This window comes from Hesperophylax consimilis, chromosome 27 (genome assembly GCF_061612785.1).
Source record: "Hesperophylax consimilis isolate HC1 chromosome 27, BYU_Hcon_1.0, whole genome shotgun sequence".
Lineage (NCBI taxonomy): Eukaryota > Metazoa > Arthropoda > Insecta > Trichoptera > Limnephilidae > Hesperophylax > Hesperophylax consimilis.
Window position 1 is genome coordinate 13076472 of NC_142862.1, and position 26589 is coordinate 13103060.

The 26589-nt window shown below is 35.7% G+C and overlaps 1 protein-coding gene across 1 annotated transcript; it reads right to left on the reverse strand.

Annotated features, from left to right (window-relative positions):
• Window positions 1–54: 54 nt before the first annotated feature.
• LOC149410605 (uncharacterized) lies at window positions 55–25351 on the reverse strand. Its single transcript, XM_089648390.1, has 5 exons — window positions 25193–25351; window positions 23391–23697; window positions 19240–19492; window positions 12488–12812; window positions 55–11374 (listed from the first exon to the last, which is right to left on the reverse strand). Exons 1-5 carry the CDS (start codon window positions 25218–25220, stop codon window positions 4260–4262), a joined length of 8028 nt encoding a protein of 2675 aa, XP_089504516.1. The 5' UTR covers window positions 25221–25351; the 3' UTR covers window positions 55–4259.
• Between the last annotated feature and the right edge of the window lie 1238 nt (window positions 25352–26589).

A 26589-nucleotide genomic window follows, 5' to 3' on the forward strand; every position in this document is an offset into this window, starting at 1 on the left:
TTCAAATAATAATTTGCCAATCTTATGAAGTGAAAATAAAATAAACTCTTCTTTAATTTTTTTACATTTGTTTATTAAGTTAATCGACAAATAATAATACAATGACACTTATAAATGAGCACTTACAAGTCTATAAACTTATCTAGCAGGTTAGGAAGTCGCTCAGAGATAATAGAAACAAAGGGAGATATGGATGGAAGCGTGACGACTATTGTCGAGCTACGACCAAACTGCACCGACTAAAAAGCGACTCTGCAATGAAAGTCATGCGTTTGGTGTATAGGTAGAAACAAAGGCGGGAGAGGATCTGATTTGCAGTAGTATGGGTGAACGATGGTGGCGACACATTCGTGTTTGCATCTCCCTTATTTCTATTATCAATGGCATCACTACAATAGAAATTGTGAAGTAAAAAAATAATGCATTAATTCGTTAGTTACTCTTTCAGCCAATTAAGTCATCAAAATTACAGACAGAATGTTAATTTCATTTATTTTTAAATGAAGACTTTGAGAGGAATTGCACCATTATACGAATTCAACGTAAAAATAATCAATTTCAAAGCACATAAAATGTTTATATTGTTCATATTATAAAAAATTCTCTTAAAAATATTTTCAATTTGCTCATTCTTGATTATTCCGAATTCGAACTTATCATAGATAAGTTTATATCTGTTTGGACAGTCCATTAAAACTATTTTAGTCACTTATGTAAATAAATGCATAGATAATACTAGAAATTATAAAGGAACAGTGTGACACGGATAACTGTTCAGTTGGTGGTGTTACAACTTTACGTATCAGAAACCACTGATTTGATAAATGGAATTTAACTTAGTTTTGGCAAGTATATCCCATCAAATCATCGATCCGAATTCTCAACTCCTTTCAGTTAAACGAGCAGGAAATCGACGTATCAGGGATCATTAAAAAAATTCAGTCCAATACGAATTTGCCAGATTATGTACTATGACATCAGTGATAAAATATTTTATTTAAACAGTAACCTTGTAGTAAAACAAACCTGCCGCTGAGAGCACCATTGTAACCTCTCATTCTGTTAATTGTATTGATATAAGAGAGAGATATTACAAAGGAGCTATCAGCAGCGGGATGCCTATTTTATAAATGTAAATGCACCGAAGAGAAAAACTGACAGAAATGTGTTGTAAGCTCAATTTTTCCTTACTTCTGGTGAAATTGATAAAAAAAATCGAAATTCTTCCTTGAACAGATAATCGATTCATTAGCCTATCTGGGACCTAAGGTCTACTGTAACCTGGCAACATCAGTTTTCTTTCAAATCTGTAAAGATAATTTTGGAATTATCTTTTCGTTGGTAAAGTGGAAGAAATTAATGGTAAGTCAACAGAACTACAAGTACCTACATAGATAATCACATTTTTATAAGTTAAGTAGGCCAATAGACTAGGGCACATTATGAAAAAAAAAAATATCATGGTTTTGAAGATGTATTCATTGAATTTATTTCTCATAGAACTGACACATAAATAATGTATTTTCGGTTGTGTATACATAACATTCTCAAAAAATGTAATTCTAAAATACATGATACGATTCGTTGCACTTACAAAAAGGGCTATGCCAGATTTCAGCAAAAAAAAAATTATATACTCTAAATCTAGTAATCGGGCCCAATAATAATAATAATAATAATATTTGGCTAATTTATATAGCGCCGTTTTCGTGAGAAATCACCTCAAGGGCACTATATGTCAGCTATGTGCATAAGTTTAACAGTTATCGTACAATATTCATCATTTGAATAGAAAACTGGGAAGTTTTTTTTGCTTCCCTAGTAAAACTCACATAGCCATCTTAAAAAAAAAGTTTAAAAGTTTTTTTTTTACTTTTATTTTATTCCAATGAATTTTCACATCGATCTATCTACTAAAAGCACAAAATATTATTGTCCAAAACAGGTTTAAAATAAGTTGGCATTGGAAAAAACACAAATACTTTTTTTTTCATTTTGCATTCATTCACATACATACGTATAACGCCAACGATTGTTCTTGACCTTACCTACACAGTTGTCTCATATTTGACCCGTGAAACACACACATGATGTCAAAACGTGCCGCATGATGAGATAGATTGCGTTGAAAAGGCCATTGTTGTAAAGAACTCAAAACTAAATCATAATAAAATCATGTTACTCAATACAATAAAAACAATTCTTACATATTAAAAAAGTCAGTATATTTGTTGACCAGCACAAAGAAGTCACACTTATAAAGATTGACTATGTAGAAAACTATATATTATTTAATAATAAGTGTTTATGCTCTAGATACAACACACAGGAATAAGCTCTGCTGAATGTGATACATCTTATTTCATTGTGAACATATTGATAAATATGTTTGCTTGTGGTAAACATACATTTTTTTAAAGTATGTATTGACTATGAGACACCTTTGTTCAGTATATATAATACATATCAAAACTGTTACATTTTTTAGTATGTATTGAAATTGAGATATAGTTTTCATAGTATGTATTGGTTTGATGAGTACATATGAAAATCTAATTCAGTAGACATTGTTCCTTCCTTAATAGCTCCGTGCTTATTACTAATATATTTTAGAAACATAAAGCGTAATGTCGCCAATAAAGTAGAAAGCAGGGTTTTAAAATTATATATCACAAATTGTTGAAGTCTTTTTAAAAAACTTCTAAATTATTACCAAAACGAAATACAAATAGTTTAGATTATAATATACATAAAACTGTTATCACTTTTTAGAATCCCTGTATTTTTATACATACTAATGCTGCCAGTACACGTTTGGCCAATACATTGTGCCAATGCGCATAGGGACACTTGGCGTGTGTTGGCCGATGCACGCATTGGCCACGAACGTTAGCCAGCCAAACCGATTATTGTCGGTTCTTTGTGCACCCATCAAACCTGCCAATGATTTGGCCCAACGTTTGGCGCTTTATGAAAATTAACTTTTATTTTTCTTTTATATATTCAATAATATAAATATTCAATTTAACAAGTTCTGCTGTGTAATTATTATTATGCGTGGTGGTGGACACAACAATAAATATATCGTCTTTAAATGGCTTCACCGCAATTTTATGTTTGGCCTTCAAGGTAAAACAGCTATCAAGCGTGGTTTGTTTTCGCAGAAATTGTTTATAAATAAACCATTTTTATAAATTGAATAATAATATTGTTGAATTTATAAAAGAAAAAATAAAATGGAATTCTACAAATTAAACTTGATAAAAGTTGTTTTGTTTTTTAACACTTTATTAGAATTTATTTTACATTATATCAACTAGTTTCGGTTATGTATAACCTAACCTTCTTCGGGACAGTATTATTATTAAATAACCTAAGTACAGACATTCATATTATGTTTATCTCTATTTGAAAGTCTGTACTTGGGTTAGATTATTATACTGCGTACAAACTGGACAAAATTTCCACTAGCCGAGCCACCAATTATAGGAATGGAACGCAGCAACCGCAAATGGCGCGACACGCCGCTTGCGGTTGCTTCGTTCCTTTCCCGTAATTCGTGGCTTGGCTCGCGGAAATTTTAGCTAATTTATAAACACCCTAATAATACTGTCCATGATACAACCGAAACTAGTTGACATAATGTTTACATTCCAATAAAGTGGTTAAAAACAAAGAAACTTTTCATTTCAGTATAATGTCAAGCCACAAAGTGATTTAATAATATATGTTAACTTAAAATTCTAAAAATATTTTTAATCCGTCAAAACAGTAACTTAATCAACAGAAATAATGTATATGAGAAAACGAAGTAGAATAACTTTGATATGAAAAATAAAATAATTACACGACTCAGTCAATCTATTTACAAAGCTCAATGAAGGATTACTACTTTCACATAAACTTCTGAAGTTTACACATCTCATCAAGCATTCTTCAACATTTCAATACCAAGTCACCAATCACCATTCATGGTACAGTCTTGACTTAAAAATGGTAAAACAACATGTTATGGTTTGAACTACAAAAATTGCATTTACAAAATATCAGGTTGCTCTGAATTCTCATTAAAGGGTAAACTTTTCTTTTACCCACACAAACAGAAGGGATGAACCTGCAACTGCTACAATATGGCTGTGATTTACAAACATGAATGTTCAACAAGCCTAATGAATCGACAAGTGAGCCAATGGTTAATGCCAATGGTGCACGGTCAAATCTAACGGTTTGTTCTTTTGGTATAGTGAATTTCACAAGCACTAATGACTCAATTGTTCGTTAATTTCATCTTCTTCGTCTCGCTCTATCTCCATTGCTCTAAGCAGCCTCAGGTTATCTGGATCCATATCCATTGTGCGTATATGTGCCATGATATCATCTCCCCCTCCCTGAGCTTCTTCATCCCCGTCATCGTTGATTAAATCCGTTGCCCGCAACGTCAAACTCTTACTTAATTTATTTTTTTCTTCTTCATCCAATTCTGAATCTTCCTCGTGGATATAGATGTGATCATGGTCATAGACAATGCGTTTTCCCTTGTAACTCAGAGCGGCTAAAGAGTTCCACTCATTCTCTATTAATTTTCGTAGCCGTATGAACACGTGCGATCCTTTAGAAACGTGAGTGCAACGCTTAGGTAGCACGGCGCCACGCAATTCTATGTCTACTTTATATTTTTCATTGTCCAAGCACGTTTCAAAGTACAACTTCTTAATTTCGATGTTACACTCGTATATGTTGACGTCGGGTAGTTGAATCCTGACGATGACGTAATTGTCATTTTGATACCACAGAATTGCCGGTGTTTTATGGTCAGGCTTGGCGGGAATTTCGCAGAAGCTGGAATTAATGTCACGGTGGTTTATTTCATTTTTGTGTACGACGACAAAATCTTCTGCAGATTCTTTCTTCTCATCTTGGCTGGTAACTATGTTGGAGGTCTTGTTACTTTGTTTTGAGAGCGGTGGCAATGATGGCAGGTTGTTCACTTGCCTAAATTCCTCGAAATCTTTTGCATCGAACGTGCAGTCCCACTCGTCATCATTTTCAAAGTCAGTAAACATATTGTTCCATTCAGTCAATTTGTCAGCATCTTCAACTGTCATGAGTTCCTTGGATTCAGACGCAGGAAGGGAGGGAGACATATACGGCATTAGAGCTTGTTGCCGAATGAAGTCAGGTATCGGCTCTGATTCCATGTGCTCTTCATCATCTGAATAAACTGTTTCTAGTTCAATAAGAGCTCTTTCCAAACATTCTTTGTCGTCCTCAATCAATTCCATTTCATCTTCGTTTACTGAGATCATAGATCTTAAAACATCAATATAAGAGACTCTCTCTTCCGTATCGAAGAGTACAACTGCGTACTTGTTCCCATCTGTAACCTCAGCAGGCGTTTTGGTGTAGTACCTAGCAAGTAATATCTTCAAGGATTCTAAATCGTCTCTGAAGCTCTGGTCGTACAGAACATCTGCCGCCGGTTCTGTCCAACCTTCTTCCGGAGCTCTCGAACCAAATAAGCTGCACTCGATGGCTTGGAATGGCATCCTTGATATGAATTTTGCATTAATAGGGAACATATCGTCCAGTTCTACATTTCTGTAGTCTCCATGATCAACAAAGAAACACTTGTAGATTTTACTCTCACTGGTTGGATCATCGACTATATTTTCAACTCGGGCTCTGTAAACTTGTTGATCACTAGGAAACTTTGCGAGGCAGTAAAAAGTGCTTGCAATCATGTCTTCTGTTATTTCCTTGAGATAAGTGCATTTCCGTATCAAATCTTCAACGTGAATCTGTATATCATCTTCCATATCTTTCAATGGTCTTTCGTGGGCGAAGATTCTTACAAAGAAAGTGTGCGGTGTTTCAACTGAGCTAAAGTAAACCTGGGTGTACTGATCTTCGTTCAAATGAGCCCACTGCGGTTTAGGTAATTTTTGATCATAAGTTGCTATTGACGTACTGATGGGGGTATATATTGGCAATTGGTAATCAAAGGATTTACAAATATTGTAAAGGTTTTCGAGATGGGTTGGATTTTCCACGGCATACTCCCTCAAGAGATCTTGCTTCAGGTTGCATCTGACTGCATCTATGTGCAGTGACTTCAGACGTTTGCAGATTTGAATATTGTCTAGCCAGAGGGTATTGCCAATTCCTAAGACAATTTTTCCTTTTAGAATAACGTCATCCGTAGTGAAAAGGTGCTTTCTCAACTTGGTTACGGATGTAGCGCTCCAATGCTCTTTACTTCCGGCTGGTTTCATCCCTACAGTTCTAATTCGCACCGTGGTTGATTGAATGGCTTTTAAGTGGTCAGGCAAATAGAGGAGATCCATTGTGCTTTGCCAAATGTAGCATTCTTCCTCCAGCAGGTTCAGGAGAATGTAATCAGATCTTCTGTTGGGCGAGGGGAGAATCTTGATGACTTGGCAGCGCTCGTACACACGGTGGACTTTCACTGCGCAGATGTCTCCGAGTTGGGGAGTGCCGTGCGGCTGTTTGTTAGCATCCAACATGAAGTGCGCAGCCATTGCAACAGTTAGGTGCAAGTTCCTCTGTGCTATAGTAATAGTGTTGCATTCCAGATCCATATACTCTAGCAACTTGGCGGAGAAAAGACCCGTGTGGTGGATATAGATGACCTTACACTTGACTATTCCCGTTTCGGGGATCCAATCCAAGAGTTTATCTTTAGCTGGAATGAGAGAATGCCTCTCTACGCATTTGAGTTTGTTTGGACATTTACCAAAGCCCATCAACCGGTCACACAGAGGTACATACAAATCTGCCTTCCCCAGGTCATTATGGCTCAAGATCTGTTTCAGCAAGACTTCCACCTTCTCTGGCACTTTCACTTTGCATCTCTTAACAAACTGCACAATTTTCGGCAGTTGCAGAGAATTTTCTTCATCGACAAAAACATCAAAACGTAACTGAGGCTTATCATTGGCCTCCTTGTACAAATTTGGATAATTGTCCTTCATGGTGGAGAATCTTAAGTTGAATTTCGTCAATGTTTCAGGCAAAGAAAAGTTTATGATCCAGCTAGCATTGTAGATATCCAAGAATTGAAGGTTTTCATCACAGCACACTATGAAGACGGAACCGACCACATTGTTGTAGGCTTTCCATGTCAGGCGGATATTGTTGATAACATCTGGAGGCATGGACAAATCCACAAGCATCACACTGTGACTGTCGGCTCGTAGTGCTGTGCCTACACTGGCCACCTCCGCATTATTCCCGCACACTATCACACATCTCCTCTGTACCAGTGCATCTTTAGTTTCCTCTCTTATTACCTCTCTGAGTCTTTCAATCTTCATGTTGGCTTCCACGAACCTGACTTGAAGCTTCATTCCCGAATAAAAAGCACATTCTTGCAACGCTGAAAACACAAGAGCAGGATTATGAGATTCTATACCGATTCGTTTTAAAATGTCACACCAAATTGTGCTGGTCCCATAAACTTTCAAGGCCATTTCATTAATAAGACTTTCTTTCTGCGCCTTCCTCAGGGATTTCTTTTGTTCATTTTCCCGCTCTAATTGGTGTATGCGTTTGTTGGCCCCCAATTGCACTCGGTCTATAACAGCGTTAGTTTCAACAGAGAACCTCTCATCCAAAACGTCCAGATTATTCAGGTACAGATATTTAATCTTTTCCAAATTGAGAATGTTCACTTTGTACTTCATGTAAACTGCGAGGCAGCGGGGAGTCGATATCAACACATCGCACGCTTTTAAAAATTCGTATGCGTTTAAACTGTTGTCACAGTCGTCAATTCTCAACACGGCAAAGGCATTGCCTTGGGGTGTGAGGCAGTCCTTAAGGATGGCCGAACAATTGCTTTGGGTTCGTCGAGCACTCTTGATATCAGGGCACAGAATCAAAAGCACGGGTTCTGTTTCATTTCGTTTTGTAGAGTAAGAGGTGAGAAGATGCAATACCGGAGCCAAGATGGCCAAATCCCTTCCCGATTCAGTGGGACCAATTGCGAATGTGCTGAAACCATTGAAAATGTACGGCCAAACGCAGCTCTGAATATTCCTGGGTGTTTTAACTCCCATACCTTTCAGATTGAGGAGGATTTTCTCCCCAAAGGGGGTTGAAGCCAGGGTTCTGAAAGGTAGACAGGTCAGACCGCTCCTGGAGTGCGTGATGACTTTGGGTGTCAAAATTGTTTCCACCAAGTCATCTTTGCCGTATACGTCTTCAAGATCTTCGTTACTATTGAACGGAACTCGGACCCAAATATTGGACACTTCTGAGTCGGACGTGGAGCTCTCTTCTATTACGATTGCAACGCTTTTTTTCTCTTCACATATTTGTTGGTCAGTGAATACTTTACAATCAGCCTTTAGTTTTTGAGTCTTAGCAGGGTCAATGACCAGAGACTTACAGTAACTCTTATCAGAAATGAAGCTGGAACTCTTGATGGACTCATCTGGTTTGGCAAACACTCCGAGGCCGATGGATTTCCAGGCAGATCCAGTGCTAAAGCCACTCAGGGAACAATCTAGACTAGTCTTAGAAATAGATCTACGGTCATCCAGCATTTCTGGCTCATCTACCAGATCTGGGTCATCCTCACTCGGCAAGGAAGGCACACTTGTGCCATAAATAGATTCATCTGTTCTAATATCTTCTTCAACATTTACAGTTTCTTCAGCCTCAGTTGATTTTCCAATTCCACATTTATCTTCCACTTCTTCCTTTACAACATCTGCAGTTCCTTTCTCTAATAGGTCTCTTATTTCAAATTCTTTTGGAACATTATCAATGTTCATTCCTTGATTTGGATTATTTTCTATTTCCATTTGAGACTGACAATAATCAATGTTAGACTGTTCCACAACTGTATCTATCTTTCCAGGACTATTGGAAACTGTATCTAGATTTACTCCGTTTGAATTTACTCCAGGTTGTTCAGCATCATTATTGCCTATTTCCTCCACTACAACACCTACATCTTCATCTGAAATAAAATCCTTTGTTTCCAATGAAAAATCTTTTATAACACCTGTGTCTTCATCTAAAAAAAAATCATTTGTTTCCAATGAAGAATCTTTTATAACACCTGTGTTTTCATCTAAAAAAAAATCCTTTGTTTCCAATAAAGAATCTTTTATTACACCTGCGTCTTCATCTAAAAAAAAATCCTTTGTTTCCAATGATGCAACTTTTACAACACTTGTGGCTTCATCTAAAAAAGATGGCTTTATTTCTAATGAAGCGCGTTTTGCTACTTCCAAATATTCACCCCTCTTTTCATCTAATGACATATCCTTTACTTCATCTAAAAAATCACCTTTACTATCAACTGGTGCTTTTTTGGACAAGCCATCTTCTTCAGAATCCTCCCTTCTGTCACAGGAACCTTGGCAAAGTTTAGCACTCTCCATTCTGGCATTATATAATCTCAACAACTCGCGAGCACCACGATTTTGGACAACAAATATTTTCTGTTCGGTTTCAATAGCATTTGATACAATTTGGCTTTTAACTGAAACATTTGACTGCTGAGTGTCTGATCTAATCTCATCTTCATTTCCTTCGTCAACTTTTGCAGAATTTTTTGTCGCCACAAAACTGGCTGTTACCACAGAAATATTATCTAATATAATCTGGCTGTCATCTGCCTTTGGCACAATTGCATCTACGCTTTCCTTAGAAGTATTTAAGAAATTTTCATCGTTCTTGACTTGGCTTAGTAACAAAAATTCTTTACGTTCTGTCTTTTGTGAATTATCCTCATCTATGCTTCTTTCTGCAACTTTGGCAGTAAATCTTTTTAACAAGTCGTGAGTGGTATTTTTTGCTCTCCTAAGATTGGTTTTCTCCTTATAAATATTTTCCAATGCAATTTGGCTTTGTACCAGAATTTCTTTAGGTTCATATGTCGGTTGTGTCTTTGGCACAATATCATCTGCATTCTCCTTGGTAGTGTTTGATAATAACTTCGCTTGGTATCTTTTGAACAGATCTGCTGGTCGATTTCTGGATCTGTTGACTTGTGGACTTATTGACAATTTTGTTTCGCCTCCCTCTTCATCGTAACTCAAATTTGCCCCGCTGATATTAATGGACTGATTACTGCGCAGAGATTTCTCCAGTTCTTCTGAAGTCATAATACTTGAGCTACATTCAGATGGTGAGTCGCTTGAACGATTCTTCTTGTCAACGCATGAATAAGCTTTGAAAATGGATTCCACATTCATTAGTGATACTTTGCCAGAAACCGGAGAACTGGTATTTGTATTGGATTGACAAGATTTAATACAAGCAATTGGGTCCTTCTGTTGGTGTGTATAAGCCAGTATTTCATTGGCGGGTTTGGCACCATCAATATAAGTAAAGTCCTGTGAATTTTTGAAAGCTTCCAATACTACCAATGGATCCGGTGCCAAATCTTTCACGTGTTTAAATGGTTTGGTTTTAAATTTAGGTTTTTTCTTTTCTTTAAGTTGAGTATCTAATCCGCTTCCACTGGAAGAGCGATTGTAATCTGGTTTTCGTCCGTGTGTTTCCTTTACAGCATGAGAAGATTGAAAATCAAGACTCGCCTGATGGCATGTATTTCTTTTGGTTTTCACACCTTCCACTGTTAGATTAGGTTTAATCCTTTTTTCATCGGCGCTGGAAGTAAGATCACAACTGCTGCTGGAATCATTTACTTTATGTATTTGACCTTGTTTGTTCTTTTGTTGAACATATTCATAGTTGCTTTGAGCTATGTCAATATTTTCAAATGTTGGACTTGTGCTTTTGGACACACGGTTGTCATCTTTTGCTTGGTTTCTAACATTTGCATGCGTATCTTTAGCCTCTACTGTAGTAGGTTGTTGCGACAGTGATCCTGTCGGAGTACCCACTGAGACAGCGGAATGATTGGTCGGCTTATTCAAAGCGCTATCATCCTTTCTGAGTGCTCCCTCTTTATATGTGTCATTAGAAATGACTGGTGTTTTTTTTTTCTTAGGTGCAAAAGAAAAATCCAAGCCATCATCTAGATCACTTTTGTGAACCTGCAGTGGTGGGCTTAGTGTTCTTAGCGGCACCTTTTCTTGCCTTCTCGAGAAATTGATGTTTGACTCTTCTATCTTTGGCGCTGTTGTTATCTTTGGAGGACTGTACATTAATGGCTTTACGTTTTTCGTGTTTTTTTGGTCCAAAATGAGCCCTGCGGGGATATAACTCGTAATTGTAGTGATTTTCCTCTGATCTTCCTCTGGATCTACTTTGTCTGGATCCATTTTGACTGGATCCATTTTTAGTGAATCCACTTTTACTGAATCCACATTGACATCCTTTGATGGCACTTCGATTTCCAGCTGCTCTTTGATATTCGCTAATGGTGCGTAGTCTGAAAAATAAAATTTATAGCATTAATTCGCACACACTTGGCTAGTGTAAAACCTAATTAGTTGATAAATAATGTCAGTTATCTATCACTAAGAATTAATTTATTTTAATTACTGAATATGTGAGTAAAGTTATTCTTTCAAGCCTCCGTCGTCGAGGATTAAGGCTCTCAACGAAGTTAGAGGTTGCGGGTTCAAATGCCGGCGTGCACAAGTAAATTTTATTCGATTATATTTGACTAATTTAAAATAATGTAAAGTGTATTTGAGGCACGTTCCAGAGTGGAAGATATTTTCAGTATCGGCCTGGTGTAAGACCCCATTCAGAACTGAAACGTTGCTTGAAATGGCTTTGACGACCAGTTTGGTGACCAGATCTGAATAGCCAGGTACTTCCCCACTTGTCTCACTGGCTCCAGAAGGTTGGGAGCAGTTGAGACTCTTGTGCGGTTTCACATAAAAATAAATAAATGCTAGGAAATCCTGAAACGCATAATGTTAGTAGATGGCAAAAAATGAAGATGTTGCCAATACAGTATTCACTCACTAGCCAATTCAGTATTCTATTAGCCACGCCAAAAACTGAGCTAGTGTCCAATTAGTGAAAGTGGCGGATAATAGTGCATACATACTAAATATGCTAAAAATTATAACAGATATTTCGTAAAAGAAAACAAAACTGCTATCGATCTTGCGTAAAATTTCAATTTTTTGGTTTAAAGTTAAGGTATAAGAATACTCCATTTTGAAAACTATCATTACCATCATTATGGGAGTAAAATATAGCTTGATGATGGAGGACTTAGGAATTGAAGGAAAACCTCCTTGATCATAAGGCCGGGACACTGAATCAAATCAGCCTCCCAACTTGTATAGGAACCTCCAAAAAATGTATATTTATTAAATTAACAAAAATATTTTTAAATGTTTCAATAAATAAGAATAAAAAAATTAAAACGAAAATCTTTGCAGAATCTCATGTTAGGAGGCTGCTTTGAATGAGTGAACCTTATGATCTAGGTTTTGAATTAACCCTCAACCATTTTACATCAGGAATGTGGTGAAAGGTTTTGAACAAAGTTCATTGATAAGAAATAAAATTTAAAAAAACTCACTTTTTTCCCTCATTTTCATAGCGTGATAAAAAGCCAAAGGGTTTTTAAAACGTCCGCCCGTCCCTTCGAATTTCTTGGGCCTCTTCTTCAGAGACTTGTCGACTTGGAAGGCCCTCTCCCCCTTGTGAGACAGGTTCTCGTCGAACGGATACTGGGCACACTCCTGCAGGTATGTCTTCATCTCTTCAAGCATCACGGCGGGCGGTGCAGTCTTTAGCTCGCTGGGAATTTGGGCGGTGAACAAATTGGGAAGGACGAACTTGACCTGCTTGTTGACTTCTTGGCGCATTTCCATCAAGTCACGTGCGACGCGTACTTCGTGGGCCTGAAAATATTGAGAAATACTTTATAAGAATCGATCCATCTATTTTAGTACCATACCATTTTTTCAGAATGGATTTGAAAATAGTGAAATTTTCAAGAAGTTTTCTAAAGTACTAGAAAAACAGTTTTTTATGTAGGAAAACCTTCCATGGGATTAAATGGTCCATTTTTCAAATTTAGACTTCAAGGGTAAAAAATGGTAAAAGAAGCGTAGGCCATGAGGGTATAGAATCGAATAAACCTTTTTTTTAACCCTTCAGGCTAATTAAATGTGGATGTTCCGTCACGCCGTTTGCTTTGACAGGCCGTGTGCTAACCAATCGTATAGTCAGAATTTGAACTGTATAGTTTATTGTTTTTTTGAACGTCAGCTATAACCACGGAGGGCCGTGAGCCGAACAGTTGCACAAAAACCGTTCGTCCTGTCAAAACCCATGTGTACACCATCGCCGGTTATCTATCGGAATAATCACTTAATACGCATTTTATCGCAATTTAATTTAAAATAATGAGTGCTAATGAACCACGATCATCGTCCCAGTGCTGACAGATGAGTCTCACCATGCCGATTCCATTCGCCACCCGGTAAGTTGATTGTGAATTAACGTTACGAATTGTGTTTTCGCATTCGCCTGTCACAAGCCATAGACTTCATTTATGTTTATCTGTGTGGAATAGCCCTTTAAAGTACGGCTATCCCAACCCTTGTTCGTTCCTCGAACAGTGGAAATTCAACCCTTCAGGCTAATTTGTTTGCTTTTGTGAACAACTCATATGATCTCATTGAAATCGTTGTGTCTCCTTTACTGTCATGGTGAGAAATATGATCTAAACGGTTTTAGAAAGAGAAAACAACACACTTTATATTCAAATCCAAAAGTTGTGTCCAAACGTGTATGTGTTTTCGCGAAACTTTATAGATTGCATATTTACTTATTTTTCATGGTCTCCATAGCAGTTGAACATCATTATAATACAGGATGCCCAGGGCCAAAGCGGACTAACTTCGGGAGGTGATTCTACATGAGCTAAAACAATTAAAAAAAAAAAAAAAAATTCTGAAATTCCAATTTTTTGTTAAAATTTTCAGGTAAAATTGGTCCGCCGTGCGCGGCCGGCATTATTATTTTGCATTATAGCCAAACCACCTGCTACCGATTGCATCAATCAGTGTTGAATTTGTAGTACTTGCCGTGCGTCGTGTCAATAACTTTTATTCACAAAGTATACCGGATAATTTAATGTATCAGTGTCTGTCTATAAAAACTTGATTGTTATAATCAAAACTTGTTAATGTAGTGTGTCTTTATCTAGTAGGTATTTATTAAGACTTAATTATAAGAACATCTTTAGTCAGTGCATGTTTTCTCCGGTGACCGGGTATCTTGTCAAAATGAAAATTCAACACACCTCCAAAAAGTGATATAAAGTCATGAAAAGTGATGAAACAAAAACTAGGATACATAGGTAACTATTAAACCTAGTTTTTGTTTAATAACATTTAATGACTATATCACTTTTTAAAGGTGTGTTGAATTTTCATTTTGATGAAATATCATGGAACCGTTTTCTCCAAAGGCTGCCTTTACATACGTAAGTTTTTCGCGTAAGCCGTTCATGTAAGCAACTTATGGCAAAAGTACCAATTACGTTGTAATTCTCTTACAGTAATTTATAGCAAGCTACAGAAGTCAAAAGAGGCTTAAAAGACAGATTTTAATAGGATTTTTTCATTTAAAGATTAGTTTTTTTACAATATATACTAAAATCTGATTAGGATAAGTGAATAAGTACATTATCAACTCCCGTAAACAATATAAAAAATAACAATAGATAGAACTACGAAAACTAATGTAAGAATGTAAAAAGAAAATTTTCTGATCCCAAAAAGCAAAGAGATATCTTTTATTTTTCAGGTGGAAAGCTTTCTAAAAATAAGCATCCTTCTTTTTTCTGTTTATAACATTACATATATTAGCCTGGTTTGAAAGCTATCTTGCAGGAAGACATCAAATTGTTAGAATATAATCCTCCCTGTTGGAAAAAATTAATGCAACAAGTTTAGTGGAGTTCCACGGGGTTCACACCTTGGCCCAATCTTATTTATAAATGATCATACAAATTTTTTTCATGATATCTTACTTTTTGCTGATAACCTCAAAATTTATAGAACTATTCAAAATATTTACCATTGCAACATTCTTCAAGACAATATCAACAAATTATTAATTTGGTTTAATTAAAATAGACTTTACTTAAATATCTCAAAATGTCAAATAGTTAGATTTTCTCGAATAAAAAATCCAGTGATTTTTGATTACAACATTGATAACAATGTTTTTGAGACATTTACACAAATCAAAGACTTAAACATCACTTTTCAATCAAATCTTTCATTTGTTAACCACATAACAGAAATCTCTAATAAGGGCTTAAAAATGTTGGGATTTATAACTAGGCTAACCAAAAATTTTAACAATATAAAGTGTATTTAATTGTTATATTTTGCCTATGTAAGAAGTCAACTTGAGTACAACCTCCTGTCTGCAACCCACATTATAATATACATGTACAAGCTGTTGAAAGAATACAAAACAAATTCTAACATTTTATAAATTTTAAACTGGATATTCCAGCAATTATGTTGAACTTCAACACTCTGTTTGAAGCAATTCAGTTATGTACAATAAATAATATATATTTCTTAATATTCATGTGTAAAAGCCCCGAAAAAGGGCGTTAATTAATAAATAAATAAATTACGTATTTGAATTCAAAGTCGGTTGCTGTCATTCGGATAAAATTAAAGAACTGTATTCAATTCCGCCGTTAACGGAACAAAACTGCGTGGAGAATTGTTGTTTCAAGCCAACTCAAATTCCAACAATTTATTTGGGCCTTTTCATCTTTATTGACAAAAAATTTGACAGCGAATTTGTGTTTTATATCCTCGAATTGAAAATTAATGTATTGTCTTATGGTATTACTTCACATTTAATTAATATGTATCTAATTCATTACGCATCTCCTTTTACGTGTTTTTTGTACATTAACTCCACCCAGACCACATTATCTTTGGGGATGCTGTGCGGTTTGCTGCTTGCTGAATCGGATGAAGAAATATTATTTTTTAATACCCCTAAATCGTAGACATAATCAAGACACAATCTAAGTGAAAAAAGTATTTTAGGAGGAGGTATTTCATATACCGATTTTGTTGTCCAGGTTAAATCTTCCCCATAGGAAAAACTAAACCCTTCCACTCACTTTTCCACAAATGATCAGCTAGTCAATCAACACTATGTAAATGCATTATATAAGTAAAATAAATACAAAACAATACAAGAACAACAACACGTCAACTCACCAGATATCAAATGGGAAAAAAATTCACCGTCTCCAGATATTTTCATATCAGAGGGTTCGGCTCGGTAGAACTTCTAACAGGGCCTATAAATCCTACTGATCCCTCAACATAAATATTTAAAAAATCTTGTTATCCTACATGTATTCAAAATGAGCGACTTTTGCATCTTTATATATAAATTTTTTGATAGATCTAATACGCATAAATTTTTAATTAGAGAGCTAGGTATAATGCCAGTAGCCGAAATAACGAATGGTAATATTTTTATAGTCTGAGAATGCCAAATTCTTTTTATTTCATTTCCTAAATCTGTGTATTTTCTTATTTTTTCGCTAACAGATTTTTGAATATTACAGGAATTTGGTATAGCGACATCAATGATATAAGTTATTTTTTTAATTTTGTCATGTAAAACTATATCGGGTCTATTATGACTAATCGCTCGGTCTGTTAGTATAGTTTTATCATTATATATTTTATAAAATTCGTTTTCTAAAAATGAATTTGGTTCGTATTCATAATATGGTACTATATTACGGCAGTCAATCAAGTTATGTTTAATTACCAAATTTTGGTGAATTATTTTTAAAACTTGATTGTGCCTAAATGTATACTCGGACGGTGCTAATGTAGAACATCCCGATACAATATGTTCTATAGTTTCCGGAAAAGCCAAACATTTTCTACACAAATCATCAATTTGATTTGTATCTTTGATTATATGCTTTCTATAATTTTTAGTATTAATGACTCTATCCTGAATAGCAAGCATAAATCCTTCTATTTCTGCGCTCAACTCTCCAATACTCAACCATTTGTTTGACGAAATTTTGTCAACATACGTTTGGTTGAGATAATTGAAGTGTTTTGCGTGTAAAATTTTATTTGACCAGGAATCTAATAATTCCTGGTTGGGATTTATAAAAATGTTGGCATTCTCATCGTATAAATTTAAAGGTGTAATATTTCTATCTGCCTTGCAAATTATTTTGTGCATTTCTGAGCTATGAGCTTTCCTATGGAAAAAAGTTCTTAGCATTTCTACCTGATTATGTTTCAAAGAAGTTATTTTGACTATACCTCTACCTCCTAAATTTCTAGGTAAATTAACTCGTTCTATAGCTGAATTTGGATGATGGCAATTAAACTTTGTTAGCGTAGTTCTAATTAATCTTTCTAAGTTTTCTAAATCTGTATTAGACCATTTAATTATGCCAAATGAGTACGTTAATAGAGGTATTGCCCAAGTATTTATTGCTTTTACTAAATTTTTAGCAGATAGATTGCATTTTAAAATTTTCCTGATCCTAGTTTGAAATTTAATCCTAATATCATTTTTAATACTAGTATGGTCTAATCTATTTGATTGTGGGTATCCTAAATACTTATAAACCTCATCCCTTTTCATACTAGTAATTTGGAAATTTCTAAATATACTCTCGTCCCCATCTACAATTTTGCCTCTATATGGATCGTTCTACATTTATCTAAACCAAAAGTCATTTTGATATCATCTGAAAAGTTTTTAACTACCTCCATCATTTTCTCTAAATTTTGTTCAGAATTCGAAAATAATTTTATGTCATCCATAAATAATAAATGCGAAATTGTACTACTCTCCCCTGTATTACCCTTAACTTTTATTCCAAACTTGCTTTTAATTAACATTTTAGATAGAGGATTCAATGCTAAGCAAAACCAAAGAGGACTCAATGAGTCTCCTTGAAAAATTCCTCTTTTAATTGAAATGCCCGGTATTACTATTTTCTTACCTTTTAAATTGATAAGTAAATTGGTATTCCAAAAGGACATAATATTTTCCAAAAGCTAATAATAATGGGGTTAATTTTATATATATTTAATACTTTGATCAGCCACGAGTGCGGGACACTATCGAAAGCCTTTTGGTAGTCTATATAGCAAGTATGTAAATTACGTTTTCGAGTTTGAATCTGTTTTAGAATTACAGAATCAATAACTAATTGTTCTTTACATCCCATATGTTTTCTGCGACAACCTTTTTGTTGTTCAGATAAAATATTTTTTTCATCTAAATGAGTATATATTAAATCTGTCAAGCAAGATGTTAAAATTTTGTATATTGTCGGTAAACATGTAATGGGTCTGTACTGAGAGGGATTATTAATATTTTCGCTTTTGGGCAACATATAAGTAATGCCTTTAGTTAGAAAATTTGGAAAATTTTGTGGTTGACTGACAAATTTTGAAAGATTTTTTGCCAAAAGAGGATGTAAAGTAGTTAGACGTTTGTACCAAAAATTATGTATCCAATCGCAACCCGTGGCTTTCTAATTATGAGTATTTTTAATAATTTTGGTTAACAATTCAACCGATATATTAGAAAAACTCATTTGTTCAATGCCTGAAAAATTGAGTTCTTCATTTTCTATCCAGGGACTTGATTCGTTATGTTTTATATCTTTACTCCAAATTTTAGTCCAAAAATCGCGCATATCTGATTCAGATGGCAACGGAATATTATTATTCGAAATAATATTTTGTTTATCGTCAAGTTTGGAATAAAATATTTTTTCATTTTTCTGGAATAATCTGTTATTATTTTCTATAATATTATTATTCAATTTATAAATAAATATTTGTTTCGCCTTCTGAAGACATTATCAAGTTTGATAATGCTTTCAGAAGATGAAACAGCTGTCACACGTAATAATAACAATTACACAGCAGAAATAATCCAAAAATAAATTGTTTTTTATAAATTGAATAGGCATTAAAATTACATAGGCATTGATAATTCTGTATTGCAGTAATAAATAGATGATGTTCGGTCGTTTGGTCAAGTATTTTCCAAATGACTTTATCAATCAACCATAACATTATATACTATTTGGTATTTTCCAAAATTTCTAAGTTCTGTTCTCAGCATGCTCTAACATACATTTGTAAACAAGATGAAATTTCATTGTAGGAGACAACCTGATAAGGATTTCACTATTTAGATGAAAATTCCCGCAATATTCCCCAAAAATATGCTCAGCAATGCGGCAATAACTAAAAAAAAAAAACTGAAAAAAACTACCTTCAGGGCTTCCAGTTTCTTCATCTTCTGCACTTGAGCATCCATGGCCAGGGTTTTCCTGGCGTCCTCCAACTCTGCAGGCGGACAATGAAGGAACACCAGCTGCGAGTTCTCGTACCGCTGTGTCCGCAGGGTGCTCTTGCTAGCCAGCCCCCGCTGACAGAGGACCTGAGTAATGTCGTGGCGCTCCCCATCCGGGCATGTGTACACCAGCTGGCCAAAGTAGCATTCTATGTCGGATACCAGCGAGAATCTGCAAGATAAGAGACTGCATTCAACATATACATTTTATAATTTAACCTACGGTATGCCAAAATGCAAAACAAAACTTTGGGTACCGAGAGGGGTGACTCTGTGACCCCACGCATTTTAATGCCATTTTTCTTATTAATTCATCAATTTTATTGCAAATTATTCTTATGGCTGATGCAATTAATGTGTTTTATTAAATAATTATCATAATAGTTATTTCAGCTACTGGCATTATACCTAGCTCTCTCATTATAAATCTATGCGTATTAGATCTATCAAAAAATTTATATATAAGAATGCAAAAATCAGTCATTTTAAATACATTTAAATAGAATAACGAAAGATTTTTTGAATATTTATGTTGAGGGATCAGTAGGATTTATAGGCCCTGTTAGAAGTTCTACCGAGCCGAACCCTCTGATATGAAAATATCTGGAGTAGGTGAATTATTTTCCCATTTGATCTCTGGTGAGTTGACGTGTTGTTCTTGTATTGTTTTGTATTTATTTTGTTTATATAATGCACTTGCATAATGTTGATTGACTAGATCAGGTGTGGCGAACCTTTTTGGGTCCGCGTGCCAAAAATCCTCAAACATTATTTCTAGATTGTGTGGCGTGCCCAAGCTGTTAAAAAAATTAACCAAATAGATAAAATAAAAATGATTTTTTTTAAATTTTATTCATAAGCTTAAAAATTACAGATTATGGAGCTTTGTAGAAAACAGTGTGCACGGCGAAAAATAAAAACCGGTAAAATTTGACAGGCAGCGAACTCCATAAACAACTTGTGAGTGTTGCAAGCATAAATAAACCAATCATATTGCAAGCGTAAAAAAAATATTCCTATCGATTTCTCTGGAAAAATTGTCAGTTTCGGCGGGAACATTGAATGAAATTTCCAAATGTAACGTAAGTTAAATTTGAGTTGAAACAACCCAATTCTGGTTTGAAAAAAATCAACAGAATGACTGTTAAATTTGAAAAGAAAAGAAGAATATGAACCTTTGTTCAGATATTTTTGAAACAACTGGTCAAATCAAACAAAAAAAATTTAACTTGGAAATCGTTAGTGTGCCATCCAAATGATCAAACGTGCCACCTCGGGCACGCGTGCCCTAGGTTCGCCATACCTGGACTAGATGATCATTTGTGGAAAAGTATGTGGAAGGGTTTAGTTTTTCCTATGGGGAAGATTGGGTTATTCTGACTTAAAACTAGTAGGAACTTTGGTTACTCCTCACAGTCAGCCCGTGTCACCTGATGTCCTTATCCCCTCAAGCAGCTTTGGTAATAGTAAGAGCAAGTGAGATGGCATGCCTCACCCAAAAATTACTGTGCGTGTAGTTCGGCCCATAAGCGAACTAATGCACAATTACGAAGGCGCATTATGGTTCCAGCGAGCCAGGAGTATCATTCGTGGCGAGGAATGATATTTATTTACAAAATATTTTATTTTATTTTAATCTGATATTTTTCTTCATTTTTTTTAATGGTAGATTATATAGGTTTGTAGGTATTATAGGAATTAAAAAAATACCAAAACTACAAGGTGGCGCAAAAGTCCTCAATCTATTCCCCAAGGCAGTAACTTGAAAATAAATAAAATATAATGATACATTATTATTATTCCGCGTTCTTGGGGAGCATAACAATCCATGCCATGTATTTCCTGAATAGTTACGCCTACATAAAGTCACTAGCAGAAAAGGTTAATATGTTCGGCGCATATCTTGTCGTTGTTTATTACGCATTTGAATTCAGTCCTGAAGATATCACGTTCAGATAAACATTTTAATAACAATGAAATAAAACAATATTCTGCTTGTCAAAATACATTATATGCTAGCTGTACCCTACCAAGCGGTGCTGTGGGTCTGTCTGTCAAGATAGAGAAACAATAGTGCGTGTTTCCTTTACGTCCAACAGCATTCGCTATTTAAAAAAAAAAGCATGCTTGTTTAACGTATGGCGCTGTTTTAAAAAAAAAAGAAGTTTTTATCTACATAATATGGGTACATAAAAACACAAGCATATTCTAATGCAATAATGTGTCAAAATTGATTTTGAGATTTTGAACAAACATTTATATTTTTATTTATAGAGATAGATAGATAACAAAAATTAACACGCTTAGGCTTCAAACTTCGAACTGTGAAATAATCATTAATTGTTTTTATTTTTAATAAAGTGTAAACGAAACACACTGTATATAAGTTATCGTGTAATTGTTGCATCTGTGTAAGTACTGTGATGTAGTCAATTAAGGTTGATAGACCTATACATCTTTTGCCCCTGGCCCTATCTGGGTTTAGAACCCATCACATCAACGCAGCGCCTCCAGGCACCACAGTCCTGCGCTATTTTAACAGCCTCCGTCCATAGCAGGCCATCTCTCCTCTCACTTTCTAAAAAAAATCTTTACACTATGCCTTACTAATTACGATTGGTACATGCCCATTCAAAGTTGGTATGGTAAAGCCGGCCTTGAGCCTGGTTTAAGACCGTTTTAACCAAACAAACGCCATGGTAATAAGTCAAGTTTTTCACTATTCTGACGTTAATGTAAATATTATGTGTCGCATAATATTTACACTGCGTTTATAAGTGGGTAAATATAATAGTTGACATTGTTTTTGTTTTTTCGACCAGCAGACTAGGCACATGTCCATGTTGTGGCGTTCAGTTTCCTCCTTACATGTCTGGGGCGGCCCACTGGATGAAGAGTACCGCAGAAAAGTCCCAACTCCTCCCAAACGTATGGTCCGTTGCTCTGTAGGAAACCCGCTTGCACAGCGCGGGTGCAAACTGTCCACCCTAAAGTTTATGTTTAGACTTATGGAATTCAATACTTCGTTTGTGTGAAAGCACTATGAAACAATACATGATTGCTCCCAAATGACTAGAGCCAGTGAGACTACATCTCACGACATCCCCAATTAGGGTATGTCGTGAGGTAGAAAGCAGTGGGGGGGGGAATGAGATGGGGAATAGGAAGGTGGGAAAGTACCTGGCTTCAAATTCAAATATGATCACCAAACACAGTTACTATGTTTGAATATTATTCAACACAAAGTAATGCGATCAACTGACTTTAGTTGTTTAGCTGTCTTGGCGCCAAATAAATAAAGGCGAACATTAAGCCGGGAATACACATGCCTGTTGCTGGCACACTTGCATGCAAGCTCCTTGCACATGCCAGCTACTATCATGTGTATACGCTAACTTGCATGCCTGTACCTGCCTTGCAAGTAGATTGCACAACATTTGATTTACTGGCATGCAAGTTGAGGGAGGGGACGAGGGGGGCTATGAAACCGGCATGTGTGAACGTCGCGACAGGTACGGGCATGCCAGTAGACATTACAATACAATTGGCAGTACACATTGTACTGCCAATTGCAATACGATGATATTTGATTCACTTCGAATGTTTTCCATTGCCAAAAAGCTTGAGACTACTCAGTCTCAGAGTGATTTGAGACACGTACTGTCTAGTGACTGGCATGTGTATACGTCTTGCAAATACAGGCATGCAAGGACACAACTTGCATGCAAGTTTAACTTGCATGTGTATTCTCATTGCGCCAGTAACTTGTACATGCCATTAACATGCATGCAAGCTACTGTTCCATTTTACAGGCATGTGTATCGCCGCCTTTATGATGCGTATTTTAGAATGGTCTTTTATATATGCATCTTCCCATTAGATGTGTTTGTGGATGTTCCTATACGGGCAATACATAGCACCTAGAGTCAAGCTATTCTATAAAATATAGCTGTTATCTCATTAGTCTAAGTGCTAACTCTCGATAGACCTTATAAAAATGACTGTATCGCTGAAATAAGGAGCATTGTTGTATTAATAAAATAAATAGTTTAAATATCCATTCCACTCACTTGGGAGGCATCAACGTCTGCGGCCTGAAGTACCAAGATTCGGCTTGCTCTAACTCGTCCCTAAAAACATTCACAGTCACCGGTATCCAAAGGTTAGAGGCCTTCCACTGGATTTCCAGGGTGGTCTCTGAGACCTCGGAGGTGGCCGGGTAGATGTGCAGCAGCCCGGCCTGGATGATAGCCGCCTCATGAACAGGCTCCGTGTTGTGGGGGTCCAACGAGTTCTTCCTGAAGACCTCCAGCCAGAAGAGCTGTGGATTGATTATCTTGATGATACGCACTTGGTAGAAGCAGTTTGCCGACAGCTCTGGAAGAAAATAATTAAAACATACTTAGCAAAAGAAGCAAAATAATTCATAAAACGAAAATAAGACCAATTGTTATGTATGATTGTGAGACATAAGGCCTAACGCTAAATGATGAAACCAAGTTTAAGCATAAAATTCCATGAATAACTTTAGAACTACCCTAGAAAATGGTTCTTACAGGGTAAAGATGTACATCTTACAGAGCATGAGACCAATGTAAGATTCTGTAGGCCCCAAAGACTGCCATGGGCTAGACATGTTAACACGTTCACGGGCAGTGAGTCACCCTACTTTGGCACTATTTTTTGTATTAGATATTTGCGATTGCTCTAGCATTTCCGTCATGATACGTAAACACTGTTTTATCTTTGTGTGCAGAAAAGGTCTCATTTGACAGTGAGCGATCTGTGGTTGTGTCAGCAGTGACAGTAAGAAATAGACTACCTATATTTTATAAGGATAAAGCAACTGCTCAAGCATATCTGACAAAAAAACTTAATAAACTTCGAATGCTATAGCATCCGCGACATAATTAAACTATCCAATGCGAATGCTATAGCATGCTCGTCCGGGAACGTGTTAAAAGAATACCAGATGATAGGATGTGCCACAGTAGAATCGATCCAGAGGCAGACTGAGGAAGGCGTGATTAAACTGCGTGGAAGAGGATTGGGGCAGGACTGAGGACTGGAGCCGAATGGTGAGGGACCGCAGCCAGTGGACAGCATTTGTGAAGGAGATCAAATCCCTCGGTAGGATGTAGATAGTGATAATGATGCATAAAAACATTGTTTTATGGTAATAAGCCATGTTGAGTTTCTTTCTCCTTTCATGTTTCGTCTTATCCCCTTGACAGTAGCCTAATCCCTTTGATAAAGTCATTGGGTGTTTGCCAATGTATTCTGATCCCACAATGTGGCTTTCCGGATATTTGAGCTTTCTTGCCATCAAAGACAAGGTACCGTAGGTGAAATACATGGTTAAAATATTATTTCAACCAAATATTACTATTATTGTTAGATGGGATGTTTTTGAGTTTAGAATTGCTGATAAAAGTTATAGAACTATTGTCGATGAATTAAGAAATCTGACAGTCGCATAATATGTGTACTGTCCATCTCCGGTACCCATATTTTTAGATTGAATGCGATGTTTTGGCGTTCTCCGCCTTCACTTGGACGCGGGAGACAAAAGAAAAATTATTAATTATGGCGTTTCAATGCACCAGAAGTTTCAAATTACAAAACGTTGAAATGGTGAGTCATCCCCAAAACACATTTTAAATATATTATACAATACTGTTATCAAATTTTCAAACATAAATATTTTGACCAGCGGTGAAAAAAAAAAAGTTTTTCATATTTTCTGGCTTGAAGGATTAAAAAATAGTTTAAAATAGCTTGTGTTCTAAAGAATTATAATGGCAAAAAATATTGTGTATATAATCAAAGAGCAGAGTAAGCACATGTTAACAATTTATAGCAGATAGTTTACCTTTGCTACCATCGTCGAGATCGTCCATGTTTCTCAGTCAAATACACGTATGTAATACGTGAACCAGCGATGAACAAATTGTATTATTGTTAACTATTTGCCTCTTTACAGCGTCATGAGCGGTGGACTACCGTGGATGTCAAAAGCCGAACGCTACTTTCCGAAACATTTTATAAACAAAACACAAGTTGAAAAGTTGTCGCCGAACCGGCGCGATCGGCGCGATTTCTCTTGTCTCTGGTGATCATCTGGTGCGATCTGGTGATCATAAATAAACCACTCTCTGGTGATATTAATTAGAGTTGCCATGTCATAAAACATATACCCCCTGGCGATGTCCTCAAAACTCCATAAATGCGAAAACACCCTAGATTTAAGATAGTCGCGTTTTATTGTCGGAAATGATCAGATTTTGGACTCGGTAAGAGGGGAAGTGCAAAACAAAACTCGTAACGTTGGAAAAAGCTACTCTTACTACTTTGAAATCCCAAAGGATTTTTGAAATCATTCCTCAGAATTTTGTAAAAACGGGTCGAAAACAATCATCGCTGCTACCGATTTCACCCCAGATTGTCAAAAACTTTTTCTGCACTTGGTACTCTCGATTTCTCCCTAGATCTAGGGATTTTTCAATAGTCATGGCAACGAAAAGTCAAACCATAGAGTTGACCATAGAAGAAAAATTTCCTCGTCATTTTTCATTTGGTCGTTTTCGGTTTTTTTGATGGGCTTCGCCCAATTTAGTAAATTATTTCTATTTAACTAAGTAGCAAACTCCCATTGTCAACATTTACTGCCAATTGTGTAATTTAACATAAAATTCTAATCCCCCCCCCCATCCATAGCATTTTTTAATAAACTCGGTTTGAGAGGTCTACAATTTCAAGATCATCATTTACATAATTACATAATTTTAAATAAATTTTTTGGTCATAGGCACTGCTCAAATTTTAGAATGTCATAAAATCCTAAAGGAACCGACACCAAAAATAACCAGTTCCTTGGAAAAATAATTTCTGGCAATCCAGTGGCAGCAAAGTCACCTGGACAAAAGCACCTTGACAAGAATATTGTTGTGCATGAAGTTAGGTTCATGAGTTTTTTTTAAATCTTTATTTTTATCTTTTCAATATTTATATTTGACTTTTGAAAAGACATTTTATCAAGATTACACACTTTTTGTTGATAAGTGAAGTTTCAAAATTTTCCAAGTTTTTTTTTGTTTTTTTCTTAAATAAATATGGCAAAATACTACTTTATCGCAACATAAATTTAAAAAAATATATTTTATGGGTATCAAAAGAAAAGCAGTATTATTATCAATTATTTATTTAATTTATTATATTTCATCAGAATAATATACAAAATTAAACCAATTTTCAAAGGTTTTTTTTATA